This window comes from Lichenostomus cassidix, chromosome 3 (assembly GCF_008360975.1).
Source record: "Lichenostomus cassidix isolate B80296 chromosome 3, HeHo_3.0, whole genome shotgun sequence".
In the NCBI taxonomy this organism is placed as follows: domain Eukaryota; kingdom Metazoa; phylum Chordata; class Aves; order Passeriformes; family Meliphagidae; genus Lichenostomus; species Lichenostomus cassidix.
Window position 1 is genome coordinate 63,333,414 of NC_139483.1, and position 16,657 is coordinate 63,350,070.

The 16,657-nt window shown below is 42.1% G+C and overlaps 2 protein-coding genes across 3 annotated transcripts in view; one reads left to right on the plus strand and one right to left on the minus strand.

The window, feature by feature from the left end:
* MCM9 (minichromosome maintenance 9 homologous recombination repair factor) overlaps positions 1-16,657 on the plus strand; it is a 49,141-nt gene that overhangs the window by 20,080 nt on the left and 12,404 nt on the right. For both annotated transcript variants that reach the window (XM_085056094.1, XM_085056093.1), the window contains one exon: positions 14,633-14,807. In XM_085056094.1, the coding sequence (XP_084912220.1) occupies positions 14,633-14,807 (175 nt within the window). The remainder of the gene's footprint in view (positions 1-14,632; positions 14,808-16,657) is intronic.
* On the minus strand, positions 690-11,659 carry ASF1A (anti-silencing function 1A histone chaperone). The gene is made up of 4 exons (XM_085056095.1): positions 11,230-11,659; positions 7,589-7,704; positions 2,955-3,131; positions 690-1,121 (listed from the first exon to the last, which is right to left on the minus strand). The coding sequence occupies exons 1-4, from the start codon at positions 11,336-11,338 to the stop codon at positions 909-911; spliced, it is 615 nt and encodes a 204-aa protein (XP_084912221.1). The 5' UTR covers positions 11,339-11,659; the 3' UTR covers positions 690-908.

The following is a 16,657-nucleotide window of genomic DNA, read 5'->3' on the forward strand; positions in this document are numbered from 1 at the left end:
AGACTACAATACAGCATACCTAAAAATAAACATACCAGCCAGTAGTGGTACATAATAATCTTGCAGAAGAGCATTTTTGGGATATTCACACTATTGCTTTTGACACTTAGAATCTTCTAGTAATTGTTTGCATCCTTCCAACCATGTATCCTGTTAGGGTGGCTGAAAAAGGGTTCTTTCCTGAGATACCCACCCCAATCCACATGAAACAGTGTCCTGAACAAACCATAGTTTGACTAAACAGCAGCAGCAGGAGATTTAAAAAAAAAAAGTCCTAAAATCCAAGATAGCAGATGGTAAATCTCAAATTGCATGCTTTAAGTAACAAGTATGTGCCCTGAAAGGAAAAGAAGCTTGCACCTAAAATTATACTGTGCTGTCTGCTTTCAGAGCAAAAGGACATTTTTGGACTTTTTGTTTGTTAATAAGAGATACTTTTTTCTTTGCACTTCATCTAATGACAGTTTTGTTCTTAGGCTGCTATTAAAGGGCACTTTATATTTGGCAATCTGGATAGCAGAGATGAGGACATGGCATTATTCCTTCATTTTGCCTGAATGTTTTAACTTTTAAACTTTTTTTAGCTTTTAATAGTGCTTACAAAGTAAGGGGGAGGGGGGGAGAATACATATATTTTAATCAGGTTTGGTTTAGACCACATAGAATAACACATTAGAAAAAAAAGGCAATTACTTAAAAATAGTTGTATTTATATTCCACAATCTGCTCAAATACTGTTTGTCTGTTGGGTTTTTTTTGTTTTGTTTTTTTTTATAAACTTTCTACAGGATGTTTTAAAACAAGTTCTTCACATTGCTTCAACTATGTACTCATGGAATTTTGAGGGAAATAGTTCTGGTTGTTTTTACAGTTTAACACATTTACAGTACCAAAAGGATGGTGGTTAGTCACATGCAGTCCATATGAGATTCTAACATAACATTTAGTGAATTTTCTGATGTTGACCACCCCTTTGATGCTGAAGGTAATGCATCTGTGGAAAGCAGGGACTGTAGATTTGGGTTACTGCTCTCTGCATCTTCCAGTTTTTCAGTGTTGTCCTCCCAATTAATGTGGAATCTTGTGACTCTGGGATTAGATGCCAAAATGTTCCTTTGAAGCTGGGAAAGAAGAAAATATATGGATTTTAATGTGTACATCTCAAACTAGAGTTCATATGCACATAGATTTTTTTTTCCTTTTAGTCCCCATAGCCTTGGTTGTGTAAAACAATTTGTTTAAAGAGGGAACTCACATCAATGTGAATCTATAGCTACTACCTATGAATCAGAAATGTGCTATACCACATTCATTTTCCCTACATTCTACTAAGCAAAACAACCACTTTCTCAAGAGGATATTTTAACTGTTCTGCAAGGTCAAGGCTATGAAAGAGATCCACAAGTAAAGTGCAAGTATTTATTATTTTATCCAGTTTTTAGTAAAGCAAATAACTTCTACCCCTACAAGGCTTTTGCAAACCACAGTACTTTATGAATTTTTGCATAAACTTCATGGTATTTGCAATACCTTTCAATTCCACCAACTTCTCATCTTCATTTACAAGTACAACCTATCCTTCAACTACCAAACTTTAAACTGATTTCACTAAGAGGATTTATTTACTAAAGTTTTAAAGTAAAAACATTTATATTTGGAAGGTACTAACACTGTGGCAGTGGACATGCTTAGTCATCTATCTTATTCTCATGGCTGGCCTTCACTTTCCTTTGAAAACATCTTGTATTTATGTATGCAGCAAAAAAAAAAAAGAAAATGCTAATTTTTTATTTTGAAAAGGAGTGAAAGATTATATATAGTTACCTGGAGGATGGCAACTTAGCACCAGTGGACACTCATTTTGACAGTTAAGACTGATCACAGGAAAGGTTTGCTTTGTTGATTATATTCTTTGACAAAGTGTACTCTCATGAAATATTTCCTGACCCCTTAGGCAAGCTAAAAAGATTGTTTCTTTTTTAAAACCTAGTAGGGCTTATTACCCATTAATTAATCACTTTAATAACCTTCTACTTGGTCCATTTCCATTTGTCCTGAAGTCACATTAATAACTCTGTATTCACATATATGATAGCTTTTGCTGTTTTTCATAGGAACAAAGCAAGCTTTTTACATAAACACAGAATGAAGACAGGTAGTTCTAGGCATTCTAAATTCAAGTGCTTAAAGGGAGTCACCTTTGTGGCACTGACAACCAACATAACAATACGTTATGTTTTAAATGAAAGAAATAAAGAAAGGAACATATCCAAAGTTTAAGAATCCTCAAACTTAAATGTAATTTTGAGAACGTATCTAGTATCTCACCCCTGAAAATTAAGTTAAGCATAAAAAAACATACTATTTCACTTCATCTTTTAATTCTAGGCCTGGTCTAATTGTTACCATGAAGGATATATTTTTTATAGCTTAATCTGTGTATTTCCTTTGTCAGACTGTCCATTCATGAGATAATCATCCAACCAGGCTACCCATGTTCTCTCATTTTACCCCAAACTTGTTCTTCAGTTTGTTTGTCATAGTTCTGCAGAGACTGCAGACTCTGACACTAGAACAGCTGGGTAACAACTGTAATAAATAGCTACAGCTTAGTTCCAGGTTGATGGCCCTAGAAAAAGCATTATTCTGTTTCTCTGAAGAACAGACCCACTTTGTCAACAGTGGTGCAGGTGGAAATAAATCCAACAGTTTATTTCACAGTCAGTGTGAAAGTACAGCCAAGTCTTCAAGATGAAATTTTGGATGGTTTCTCAATGTTATCCAAATTTATGACAACTACATGGCAGTTGTAGTTTGTCCCTCCAAGTATTTGCCATTATTTGATGCCTCATTCCATGCACTTTATGAAATCACTTGGGGTTTGGTTTTGTTTCTTAAAATCCTCTTTCTATAAGCATACCTCTGATATGTGACTAGAACAAAACATGCCTTACCTTAGAAAAATCTGGCTTTACAGGTGGATTCTCTCTCAGTTCTGTTTCAGTATATTCATTGTTTACATAGTAGCCGACTCTAATAAATTCTTGACCTCGGTAAGTGCACGTAATTAGCACAACTGTTACACCTACTGCATCTGCATCTGGAATAAGCCCTGGGTTAGGTGCATCAGCCTAAATGTGAAAGGGAAAGATAAATTAAAATTGATACCACATGCCTACCTAGCAGAAGAATCTCAAGTATGTGTTTTAGCAGCTAAGTTGTGACTGTAATTAAAATTGTTCAAGTTAACCAGAAAATATACTGCTTTCACAACATCAACCCTAGACTTAGAACACCATCCTCAAAAGACAGAATTAGAATACAGTAGAATTGTTTGCTGACATTTCTCATCAGCGATTGGACAGGTTTGATCTAAAATTGGTTTTAAATACTACAATCAGCTGAACCATTGTTGAAACAGGGGTACCAACATCACTCCAGTTCTACAGTGCCATTGTTCACCAGCCCATCTTGGTAACTTGATAGAGCAAGATTATTTTCTTGGATACCCTCAATAGGTTTAATTGGTCTGTAAGCCTGTTTTTAACAAAACTAAATCCTTATAATTACAGACTGCAAGTTATACTTCAGCGAGAAAAGGGATAGGCTATGGTGAGGTTTGAGCTGTTCCACATATTTCCAGGGAAGTAATTTAAGTACTTTCATAATACCTATGCTAGTTAAAATTTATGCAGTTAAATGCATCATCTCTTTAAGACACCTGAACATCTTCAGCCAGTATGCAAACCTAATTAATAAGCAACTGATATAATCTTCCTCAGTGTCCTTACTTAGCATGGCTCTGTAGTTATTTATCAATAAAATTTGCCTCGTAAAATGTGGCTCACATCAGTCCCTTGAAATGCTTTCTAACTACACATTTATTGATAAAATGTGATGCCTGATTCTGCTGCAGGATTTGAAGTAACAGCAATCCAGGCAGAGTAAAACAGCTTCAGATTTACAATTCCACATGAAGAACTGAAGTCAGCAATAAACACCCATGCTGTGAGAACAAGTCGGTATTAGTAGTATGTTTTCAGATGGTTTAGGTGTTAACAAACCTTGCCTAAGAGGATGAATGGAATTAATACCTGTTATCCCTCTCATCCCTACTTTTCTGTAGTATTTATATGATCCAGCATGGTGAAATTTGGGAGCTACTGCTCATGCTGCATTGGCTTCTACTCTTTGCTGCTTCAATTCTAAGCCTTCAAAACAGTCTAGCTTTTTGTGAGAAGCTGTAGGTACTTTGCAGAACAATTAGATGAGTCAGACCTCTCAGGTACAAATAAACCAAAAAGAGGAGAAGAAACCAGGGAATCAGGTAGAACTCATCTTTCTCCAGCCCTGAAGGAAATAGAAAATGACTGAATGGCTTCACAAGTAGCATAGAGGAATGGAAAAGATGGCCAAGGAACAGAACAAATGTAGAAGCTTGAGGAAATCACAAGAACTACCAATACAGATTAAATCATTGCTTTAACTCAGTAGTCTTGTTCTAACAGTGCCCAGAACTATTTGATCACTTCCAGTTCCACAGGAATGGGCAACAAAGGGACCCTGTTCCATTTAACTCCCTATTAAACTCAACTCACACCCTGATGCAGGATCTTAGTTTTCCAGGCTCCCAGTGTCATTTTCTGTTCTGTAATATCCTGTGACACAGTTCTGAACCCAAGGAAATAGTCTGTTCTAATCCTACTGATCTCTCAAGCATTGTTTTGCTGCATGAAAAAGACACTAAAAATTGTTTAAAACAGTTTTCTCAAATTTTCAACTTCCTGTTTTTGATATCAAACCTCTTAATTATTCAGGAACCAAATGAACATACACAGGTAGAAGAAAAAAAGAAGAGCTTGGTATGACCAAATGATAAATAAGCAGATTATCTGCAAACAGGCATTTTGGTGGGCAGAGGCAGTAGATTAATTTTTTAATAAAAATAATGGTCTTAATATGCCATTCTTATGCTATAAATTTTATGAAATCAGCCTGTGTATATGTTGCCTTGAATTATCTTGCTTTTCCAGATTATATTTATTCATATAGCTATTACTGCAAAGTGGGTAGCAAAGGTTATATGCCCACTTAAGAATAGTAAATTATTTATGTGCTTATATGCTCAAAAAAAAGTCTCTATGATTTTATTACAAATTCTCAAGTGCACAGAGAGAAGGAATCAGGTTTCACTACATGTATCTTGGCATTTAGAAACAAATAGGCCAAGCTATGGGCCTTTACTACTGAAACCCTTTTAAATGTAATGTTTTGGGGTTTTAAAACAAAAAGCTTGTATAAGTCTGAAAAGCACAATAATTGTCCATCTTTCTGTAAAGCTGAATTCCCAACATGATCCACAGCTTCTTTTCATCTAAGGTATTTTTATCATGCTTGCTAATCTATCTGTGTGGCACTCCATTTTAGTTGCTATTTCAGCCATTTTCCCACCTAGAAAAATCTATAGCATATTTGAAAATCCTATACACCTCTGCAAAGGTCTTTTTCTTATGCTATTCCCCATGAACACAATCTCTTTTCTTTGTATCACATGCCTCCTGCAGTTCTGTGTTTTGCCCCATTCTTGCCTTCCCTTGCTTGTTTTCTCCATATCCCAGGCTGCTTCAGCTTGGTGAATAAAATTGCTTCAGTTATCAGCAAAGGCTTCTTGCAGCACTTTAGGTTTTGGTGGCCTCCTGTGTACACATGAGCTGAGTCCTACCCTCACCTGAAATTCAGAGTCTTTGAAGCATGATATACTCAGACCCAACAGTACTTCCATAGGAAATAAAAAAGATATTTTAATAGGAGTCATCTCTTTCAGGACCTACTCCAATCTAAGCAAAATCTCTACATGCCTCCTCCTAATTTAGCTGTAGTGTCATTTATAACCAGGATTCAGTTGCTAAGTCCACGCTACAGAAACTGCAAGACCAGTAAATTTAATTTGAGACTTTCCCAATCACACAGCCAAAACATGACTTTTTAGGCACCTGCTTCCTGCTCCTTTCCATCACCATCAACCACCAATCTTTAGACCTTCAACTGAGAACAGTGCCTCTTTTAAATTAGAAATCTAAATGCCAGCTGATTTCCCCGCATACAAACACAAGGTAGCCCCTTTGAGAGCAATAGAGGATCACCTATTTCTGACCAATTAATGCCATAAGCTATAATGGCTTGATAATGGAAGAACTGTTAATAAATTATGTATTTGTTACACATCTGCTTTATTTGTAGTGTGGAAAAATTAGGCCTGGCTCCAAAACCAAACAGAAACATTTCAACATTGATTTGCATGTATGTGGTTGATAAATGCAACCTCCAGTCTAATCCTATTCCTTTAGCCTGTTCTTTAAAGAAAAGAAAAAAAAAACAACCAACAAAACAAAAAAAGCCCAAAACAAACAAACAAAAATACCCAAAAAGCCAAACACGATTTTTCCTGGTATTTACAAGATTAATCAGGGTGCCTCCCAAATGCTGATATTATTTTAGAACAGTTACAATAACATTAGAAATAGGGGAGTGTATTCATCAGCACGTTGGGGTTTTTTAATGCTAATACTTCAGCATGCATTTGCCATTAGTTAAGTGAATTTATAGTATTTGGGAAAATAACAGCGATCTTATACAACAAGGCATACTCAGTTTCTATCTGACTTTTTGATCCAATGGATTTTGTTCTCAGTTTACAAGAAAAAAAATCTAGTATTTCATAGAGAAAAATGTGCTAGTTTTAATAAAAATTATAGTTTTGAATTAAAAAGCAAACAAAAAAACCCACCACCACAAAAGAATTTATCCCAAAAAGCTTCTGTAAGAATTCAAGCAAGTCCAGTTCCCCCCCACCACCTCTCACTGAGTTAAAATGGAAACAAGACTAGGCCTGTAAGCCATCTTAATGCTGCTCTTTCCCTCTTTTCCTTCTTTACTCCTTATTAACTTTTGACTTTAACAGCAGTATTTTATAGGACTGTAACATGCTCTAGACTTTTTTGCACACTCTTGATCTACACACTTGTGTCCTAACTGTCTCCTATTTACCACTGAATTTCTATCTTTATTTTAGAAATCACTGTATTTTGTTATGATTTAGCATGCTTAGCCAAACATCAGAGTTGAACATGTGAACCTGCCAAATAGAAACAAACTTCTTGATTGTTCTGGCTGAGTTTCACAATTTGTTTGTTGGCCTGATCTTCTGAAGGTGTTGTCTACATTAATCTAGTGCTCCTGATTGTCTGAAACTGCCACCAAGGGCAGAAGAGGTGCGCCTGATGGTGCTGGCGTAAACCAGGCAACTGGCACTGTTCAGTATGAACCAGACTGGTTAAAATTATCAGTACCTCTGGGAACTGTGCTTATATCACTAATTATTGATACCATAAATAAAAAATATAACCAAGAAATATCAGTGGAAAGAAGTATAAGCTCAAGAACAGGCTTTAAAGGAAGGTATATCATACCTGAGGAGCTGAAGCATTTTTTCTAGGTTACCATTTTTTTTCAAGTGCCTCTTAGCCTGATACAGTTATCCCTAAACAAATTAGCACAACTCTTTTAGAAATATTCAAATCAAACTTACCTGAAATACAAACATGTGTCTCCCTGCAGGGACAGGTCCAACTAAAACAGAGTCTAACACCTGATCATACTCTTCACTTTCAGCTGAACCAACATAAATTATTTTCCATTCCAAATCTACAGCAAAACAAAAGAATAAAATAAAAAACAACAAACATTATTTATCTTCACAGTAAGGAGTCTTCCACTCTTGCCCATCTACAGTTTTGCATAGCCTAAAATAGCTTCTTTGGCAACAAGCCTAAAATGACAAACACCTATCTTCATCAGGGAGATTTACTGATGCTTGACCCTGTGTCATGAACCAGATCATCCCACTTTCTCTCTCTAGTCAGCTGTACCACAGGAATCCCTCTATTTTCATAGTGAGGTCAATTTTCAAATTTTATACAGAAAACAGGGCCCATTTACTAACTGGGAGCTGTGTTGAGCATCTTCTCAAAATCTGTCAGAATGGCTGCAGCAGAGAGATGATGCGTATAACTCATCACATCTATGAATACTGACTAACCTCCCAAAACCAAAATTCCCACCTTCCACATACACACCTCATAGCTTCAATTACACAGATCAGGGCAAGTAATTAATTGAGTAAGGAAACCCACTGGGTAAGCTCCAGGCACACTAACTGTATGCCCCCATTCCTTCACATGTCGCTTGTGTTACCTGGGAAGTGTGTAAAATTGTGAAAGCATGACTAGATCACATTCTTACAGATAGTAGTGCTTAGATTTTATCTACGTCCTGAAATGGAATTATAGGCCAAAAAAAAATTCAGTGTAGCATTTTGCTTCTTAAAATAATGCACCAAATCCCAATATTTATTACAATTCAGTTTTTTCTAACTCACCCTCCCCCACCCACAAGGTGTTTTAAAGTTGAAACTGCAAATTAGCCCAAATTAGCTCTTCCTGGGCCAGCTTTTCACCTTCCCTTTTTGAAGCAAAAACAATAAGTATTTACACACATGAAGCTAATCTTACAAGACAGATTTTTTTTTGTTTTTAAAACAAGAAGGAAAAAAAAGATCACCATTATAAAAAACTATAACAATTTTTTTTCTTAATTAAGCTGTTGTTTCAGAACTGTACCTTAAAAACTTACATGGTGTTATTTCTTTTTTTCTTCCTTGTGAACTTCTTTCCTCCCTTATTACCCTTCCAAAAGCACAAACCTGTACCCTATTACATTTACTTGATTAGTACACTCTCCAAAATTCAAAGGTTTGCCTCATGGTTTCTTGATACAGAAATGGGTTTTATACATAGAAAAAAAAATAGCACTTGAACAGAATTTGGCCACTTCAAGATTGCAACTCTTTCCTCATTAGTAAATTCTTCTTGCTTATTATATTTACCATGAATGCAGGTTTTGCAGGTTTAACTATCATAATAAACAGGGCTTGGGAAGGGATTTTACTCTGTACAACACAGCACAGTGGCCCAGGTACTGTATCAGAGGTGTTATTTACCTTTTAAGCATGAAGAATTTAGCTGTTGCCAGTATTGCAGGGTACTCATCCAGGACAATTAAGGAGCTTTCTTGTCTGTATTTGAGGACAAGTTACTTTTACAAGAAGTGAGGACTTTTAGGCTAAACTGCGTTAAGATTTTCCCACCATCCTGAGCCATTATTCTAAGAGAATAGTATAAAGCTCATTCTAAACCAGTAGTTGTATTTAGTACTAAAACTGGACTTTTTAAAAGTAAATTTTAAATGTTATTTAAGTGTCTTGATACAAAACAACTTTAAGAAAGAGAGGGCTGGAGTTCATGAATTTAATTTTAAGATCAGTGTTGCAGAGGATGGGCTGAAAATAGCACAGTAAACAAACGTATTAGCACAGGAAAGCTAAGGCAATGCCTTTTCATCAAGCACACAAAGGTTGTGTTTAATCTTATTTTGAAATGTGAAAGATAGCACTGCTCATTCCTAATTTATCCTACAGTCTAACTTGCATTTTGGTGGGGCAAGGATTCTGCACTGGACCCTCTATAATACTTCTCATCACAACTGTCCAGGATTAACTTTAACATAAATGCAGAGTGTGAGAAGCACGTCACATACAGCTGTGCACAACTGGAAGGAAAAGCCTTGCCGGAGCCCCTGTGACAGGCACTGCCGCCTGCCATAGCAGTTGCCACGGAGGGGATCCAGTGCTGTACCTCAGACAGGGCCAGGCTGACTGGAGAGCTCCAGCCAGCACCGTGGCGACAGGCATGGAGCACAGCTCCAGCTAATGTGTCGGTCACTTGCAACAGGGCAGGAGAGCAGCGGCGGAGGCCTAGAAGAAATCCCTGGCTCAAGCGAGACTTCCTCTAAAGTTCCCGCCAGGGCGGCCGTGCCTCCCGCCCTCCCTGCGCTGTCACCATCCCGCCGGCACGCACGAGTACGCGCTGCTGCAGAGGCAGGCGGGCTAAGGCGACTTAAACCGCAGCGCCAGCGAGCCTGCCAGGACACCTTAGCCAGGACAGCACCCAACTCCATTTCTCCTCGGCCCTGCCCTCGACCCCCAACCGCGGGGCTCCCTGGCGAGCAGGCGGCGCTGGGCTCTGCCGAATGCCAGCCAGGCAGCGTCCTCTCCCGCTCACAGGCAGCCCAGCGGAGAGGCCTCCTCCTGTTCCCAGGGCAGCAGCTGCCGTCCCAGCCCGCCGGCGGGCAGGAGCGCCCCGCACTGCCTCCCTGGCCCCGAGCCGTTCGAAACTCCCGCCCGCGGGGCGACGCGCGGCCTCTCGGGGCGCGTCCCGCGGCCGGCCGGGGGGCGGCGCTGCGGAGCGCGGCCGGGGCGAGGGCGGCTCGCGGCCCGCCCGGCTCGGGGGGAAGGCGGGAGCGCGGCGGGAGCGCGGCGGCGGCCCCGGCTCAGGACAGGGGTCCCCGCGGAGCGGCGAGGCCGGGGCCGCCCCTCGCCCGCTGGCGGCTGCCGGTAACTTTCGAGTGACTTCCAAAAATAGTGGCAGGCGGGCGGCCCCCTCCCCCAGCGGGGCTCCCGCAGAGAGCGCTCCGCTCCGAGCCGTGCCACCGGCCCCGCGCACCCACCGCGGCTGCCCGCTGGGCACGCGGGGCCAGCCAGCCCGCCCGCCCCTGTCTCTCACCATGATTTAAAAAAAAAAAAATTAAATTTTTAATTTTTTTTTTTTTTTTTTGCATTAAAATGGAGCACGAGGCCAGCGGAACGCATTCCCGCGGAGCGTTTTCCGCGCTGCGAGTAGCGCCGGGGCTGCACGCGCAGCATCCCGTGTGCCCGCGGGGATGCGCGGCCGCCGAGACCGGCTCAGCCCTCCTCTCTCCCGCTCGCTCCCCCCCACGCACACACAAAGCTGGCAACATGGCTACCTCCACTCTAACAAGTTCCTCGCAACTTGCGGCAGCTCGCCGCCTCGCCGATGGCAGGGAGCGGCGGCGGGCCCGGCTCGGCGCCCAGGGCGGGCGGACGCCGCCAACTTTCCCCGGCGCCGGGCTCGGCGGGAGCGGCACATCCCCTCTCCCGGCCGGCACATCCCCTCGGCTCGGCACGGCGATGCGGCCGAGGAGGAAAGACTGGTAAATTGGAGGCGCAGGCCTGTGCAAAGTTTAAGCCTTAAATGCCCCGAGCTCAGAGCCCGCGGTTGCAAAATCCGTATCGGGGAGAAAAAATCTACTCACCTTCAGACAGGTCCTCTATGCACTCGAATGTGATTTCGAACTGGAAAGGATTGTAGAAAGGAGAAGGATTATCCAACACCACTACATTGTTCACCTGAACCTTTGCCATATTTTGGAAAAAAACACAAACAATAGGCAGAGCGTGTTAACGCCGCGCACCAAAGTCCTCCGTGCCGGGCTCCCGCACCGCACAAGCCCCCGCGCCGCTGCCCGAGCGAGGCTGCAGGGCGGCGACTTCCACAAACTTTTTTTTTTTTTTTTTCGCCCCCCCCTTTTATTTACACCGGGAACGCTCCACACTGTTCGCCGCTTTCCCTATTTCGCTCAACTACAGCCCATTCTGCCCCTGCTCGCCGCCAGCTCCCGCCCGGATTGGCCGCTCGCCGGGCGAGGGCCCTCCCTCCGCGGGCACGGCGGGCACCGAGCGCCGGCCAGAGCGGCCTCCGCGCGCGCCCGCCCCGCGCCGCCCCCGCCGCAGCGCCCCCGCCCGGCGCGCGCCGGCAACGGCCGCCGGCAACCGCCAGGGAGCCGCGGGGCGGGGCTGGGGCGGGGCGGAGACGGGCCGGGAGAGCGGGAGGGAGAGCGGAACATCTGCTGCTCTGATCGCAGGGAAAAGGGCGCAGAGCGTACCGATAGCCTTTCTTTTTTTTTCTTTTTCTTTTTCTGTACGCATTAAAAATACTAAAATCCAGACCAGGGGAAAATCAGGAGGAAAGATCTTATCACACAGCTAGACACATCACCAGTCACAACCAAGAGGGACTCTGAACGTTATTAGTTCGAAAGCTATTGCCTTGCAATAATTTTATTGAAAAGAAAAAATTAAATCCTAAGATGTGACTTTATTTCAATTGCTGGCATATATCTCATGGGACTGTATTTATCCTGCCTACTGCGGTTAATTTTGTTAAAGATTGATAAAGTTTAGATTCATATATAGAAGATGCTTCTTTTGCCAGTGGATTATATTTAAAGTTGTGAATCATATGAGCTGAAGAAGAAATTAATTTCCTTTCAAAATGTTCATCCTCTGCAAGCTTCAAACAATGTAAGACCACATCCAGCTTGGAAAGTGCTCTAAGCTGAAAAATGAGGCTAGAAGAATAGTAGGGCAAAATATCATAACTAAATTAGAACCATGGGTAAAACAGGGACAAAACATAATATTTTTATTGTCTTATTCAGGCAAAAAGTTATAGAAGCATTCCATCTCAACAAGACAACTGCTTGAAACAAGACTTCAGTTTAAAGTTTTATTTAACCTTATTTTTAAAAGGAAAGATTCACAAGTGTTTAAAAGAATCCTAAGTGGGTTTTTATATGCTAAGTGTGCAGTATTATATAAACAGCAACTGCAATGCTGGCTGCTTGGGAAGAATGAAAAACTACTCTCAGTCCAGCACCCATGATGAAATTGTTCCAAACACCTCCCAGAACAAGCACTTTTGCTGTCAGAACGCACAAAACTAGTCAAATCAAACAGGAAGGTGCATTAAGCTTTCAACATCCCCTAAAATAAGAATAAAAGCAGGGATTCACTTAATGCTAAACCATCTTGCCTGTGGGGCTCCACCGTGTGCTGAGGGGCACTTGCAGATTGGGGCCATTTCAACTCTGGGTTTTTGCCATGTTTGTTTGGTTTGGGTTTGGTTGGGTTTTTTCCCCCCTGTTTCTGTGCTGGTTGTGCTGGGTGCTGGTGAGGTCCCAGGAGCATCCCCAGCTCAGGGCGGTGGGGCTGGGCAGTGGTGCCAGGCTCATGAGCCCAGCCCTGCAGCCCATGGCAGCGACCTCTTGGCCTATGGCAGCGTGTGGGATACAGCACCTTGCTGGCTGGGAAGCTCCTGAGCAAAGCAGGGTTTGCTGGTGGAGTGCTGGGTGCCCCGGGTGGGACAGGCTGGCTGCATGGCCCTGAGTGCTGCTGCTGGAGAGGCCACTGCAGAGGGGCTGTGCAGAGAGCCAAGGGCGCCTGTCACACACCTGTGCTGTCAGGAAGCCATCCCCTTCCTCTGTAGAGGGCTTAGGTGCCATGAGGAGCTGTGACACAAGACATTTTTTCTGTGTGCAGCAGGGAAGCCATCTTGTGTGGCAGCAGGAGCTTGCAGCAGAGGCCATCTCATGGCTGCCATGCACAGGGGACAGCACGGAGCAGTGACACAGCACTGCAGCGCCAGTGACATCCCTCGCGGCTCTAGGGGAGAGCAGAAAGTGCCTACGCCCATGGGGTGCGATTTGTGTACCCCCAGCACAGAAGATTTGGAGATAAATGCTCAGTCAGGCTGTAGTACTGCCTAATACTTTGTGTTTCTACAATTCTGCTGTATGATTGACTGCCCAGGTTGTTTGGCCCACAGTCCAGGAAAACCAAGGAAGATTGGGCATGATGGAGCAGATTCCTTACTACAAGCTGAAGTTCATATTATGTTGTCAGGAAGCCATGTAATGGCTATGTCATTCCAGAAACTTTTTGCTGGCCATTTGCAAACAAATGGGTGCTGTGGTGGGGAGCACAGCAGGGAGAAGGTCTCTGCAGCCTTGAACTAAATGGCAAGGTGGGGGGGGGTTCTTGTGTAGGTTTTACCATAGAATTCTGGGAGATTTTAGGCTGGTTGCAGCTTGTCAACTACTAAGATATTTTGAGCTGAATGCTGGAGTGAAAAAGAAGGGCTAAAGATAGAGAAGCAGGGAATTGGGGAATAGAAGGATTGGAAGGAGCTGCTTGCTAATGAGTGGCAGTTTCCAGAGTTGTGCAGGGTTTTTGACTTGCCATCTGCCCAGTGTTGTATCATCATCAGTGTTGTAGATGTACTGTAAAACTTCTTTTTGTATTTGTTCCCCCATTTCATCCTTGGACATCTCTGGCTTTTGATTTTTGCTTAATGCTTAGAGGAAACCAAAATCTCAGGAAGAAATTTAATTTCATTAGTTTAAGGGAAGAATTTGACTCCACTTTCAGGGGCCATGAATTAAATGATAATTGAATTTTTTTTTGCCAAACTGCTTTGCAGCTCCAAAATTTCTGTGCATTTAAGTAGTTGATGAGGAGGAGGACTTAAATGGGTCCATTCCATAATTTCGCAATCTTTGCCTTTGCCCCAATTTTCAGTATGATCTGCCAGATCTAGTCTTCACACCCTAATCCCTTTTCATCATTTAACAAAGTCCTAAAACAAGTCACAAACACGGGAAACTTGTCAGAATCTGCTCCACAGCTCCAGACTAACCTACCTGAATACGAGTGGGATTGTTTGCTGGTAGCTGTAAAGTGATTTAAGTTACATGGGAGAGGTACATGATGGAGCTTCCCTGCTGTTTTACCCTCTGTCCATGGCTCAGTCCCTTTCTTTAACTCTAGTTCACGCCTGCATTTTACGGAAGAGACTGACTGAAATATTTGATTCTTCAGGTTTGACAGTGACTGCTGTGAAGGAATTTGGGGAGTGGAATTTGGAAGCTGGAGCATTGGTGCTTGCAGATGGAGGCCTTTGTTGCATTGATGAGTTCAATAGTATCAAAGAGCATGACAGAACCAGTATCCATGAGGCAATGGAGCAACAAACCATCAGTGTTGCAAAGGCAGGGTAAGTGGCATGTTAACTTATGTGAGAAAACAACATGAGATTTTTCTCTTGTTCTTACTAGTTGGAAAGGTGCTGATTAAATATACCTTTTTGTCATTGTACATAATAGTTTTGTTCTTAGCAGCATTCCTATACTAGACGGGTCAGTATTTCAAAGGACGGTGCACTGAAAGCAATCAGAATAAATTCATATGCTCTTCAGTGCTGGTTTTTCAATCTACTGCTATAGGCCAGGGCACTTTCCTACAAAGACTTGGCATTCCTTTTCTGTCCTTTGCTGCAAGTGGTCATAATAATCATATGTGAAATGAGGAGCTTTGTGACTTTTTTGGTGCAACTCAGAAAGTGGGACTTCATTTTTCCAAAATCACAAAATCACAGAATCATTAAGTTTAGGAAAGATCTTAAAGATCAAGTCCACTCTATGACAAATCACCACCTTGTGATTGACCATGGCACTAATTGCCGTATCCAGTCATTTCTTGAACATCTCCAGGGATGGTGACTCCACCACCTCCCAGGGCAGCTCATTCCAATGTCTGACTGCCCTTTCAATGAAATTCTTCCTGATGTCCAACATGAACCTCTCCTGGCACAGCTTAAGGAGTCCTCTTGTCCTGTCAAATCCAGTAATCCAGCTTGGCAACCAAAGCAAACCAAATGTTGCTGCATTTTCCAAGAGATTTCCAGGCTGCTGAATTGTATATCTTGGGTGTGGCATAATCTCCTGTTTCCTTTAAGTTCCTCCCTTTCTTTTTACAAAGTAGGGTGTGTTCAAGTCTGCTATTTCCTCCCACTATGCCCACCCACCACTTGGATCTTTGAGCTCGTATCTGATTTTGTGAGTCATATGCAGCTCTTGTCCAGGCCCAAATTATTTCCTGTCTGATGTTACTGAAATCTCTGCTACTCAAAAGGCATCACCCATTCCATATTCCTTCTTGTCACCTTCCACTCAGCTCTTGCTCCAGTCACATCTTGGCTCCTCTAACTGATCGTGTCCTTTCCTTATTCTGAGCATCTCCATCTTCTTTGCCAGATAGTAAACAAATAATCACAGAATATTTTGAGTTGAAAGGAACCCACAAGGATCAAGTCCAACTCTTAAGTGAATGGCCTATATGGGGATTGAACCCACAACTTTGGTGTTTTTAGCACCATGCTCTTACTAATGGAGCTAATCTCAGGGACATGTTGCTCTCACCTGGATGATTGACCAGCTTTTGCCAGCTGGGCACAAATACTTGAAATCAATATATTCCTGTCTCCTTAGTAAGACAGGGATATATTTTAGCTGAGTTCCTTGTTGCAGTTGTTTGGGTTTGAAAGACCCAAACACAGTTTGCTAACTTGCACATGTGTGCTCTGTTGCTCACTTGTAAGAACTACATATAATGAGGATTTTTTGAACAGTAACTTAGCACACATAGGTTAAGCATCTTGTTAATTTAGGTCTTATTTTGATGCATAGGAGATAAGTTTTCTTCCTGTTGGGTATAAGCTAGTAGAAGATCTGTGGTCCTTCCTCTCAGTTACAGAAGAACTTTGTATGTGAGGCAGCAGTTACTCAGGAGCTGACTAGAAATAGCTCAGTGACAAACCAAAGTTAGAATGCTTCTGCTGTTGCCTTACCCAAAAGAAGTGCATTTGGACTACTAGAGTAAAAATAATCTCTCCCCACATCTACAAACACATCTTAGAACATCATGGTTAAAGGAGGAAAATGGCTGTTTCAGTTCATGTGGCTGCCATCACTGTTTACGTGGGTTCCTATTCATGTTTATACACAGGAATAAAACATACATTAATGTTGCATTTTATTTTGCTCTCTTAAAAGGTGAATTAAGATA

Bases quoted from the DNA above. Each gene is read 5' to 3' on its own strand.
- ASF1A (XM_085056095.1), bottom strand. From the start codon at position 11,338: ATGGCAAAGGTTCAGGTGAACAATGTAGTGGTGTTGGATAATCCTTCT. The intron at 3,132-7,588 runs GTAAGTTTGATT...TTTCACATTTAG, and splicing joins GACACATGTTTGTATTTCAG to GCTGATGCACCTAACCCAGG. The intron at 1,122-2,954 runs GTAAGGCATGTT...CTTCTTTCCCAG, and splicing joins TAAAGCCAGATTTTTCTAAG to CTTCAAAGGAACATTTTGGC.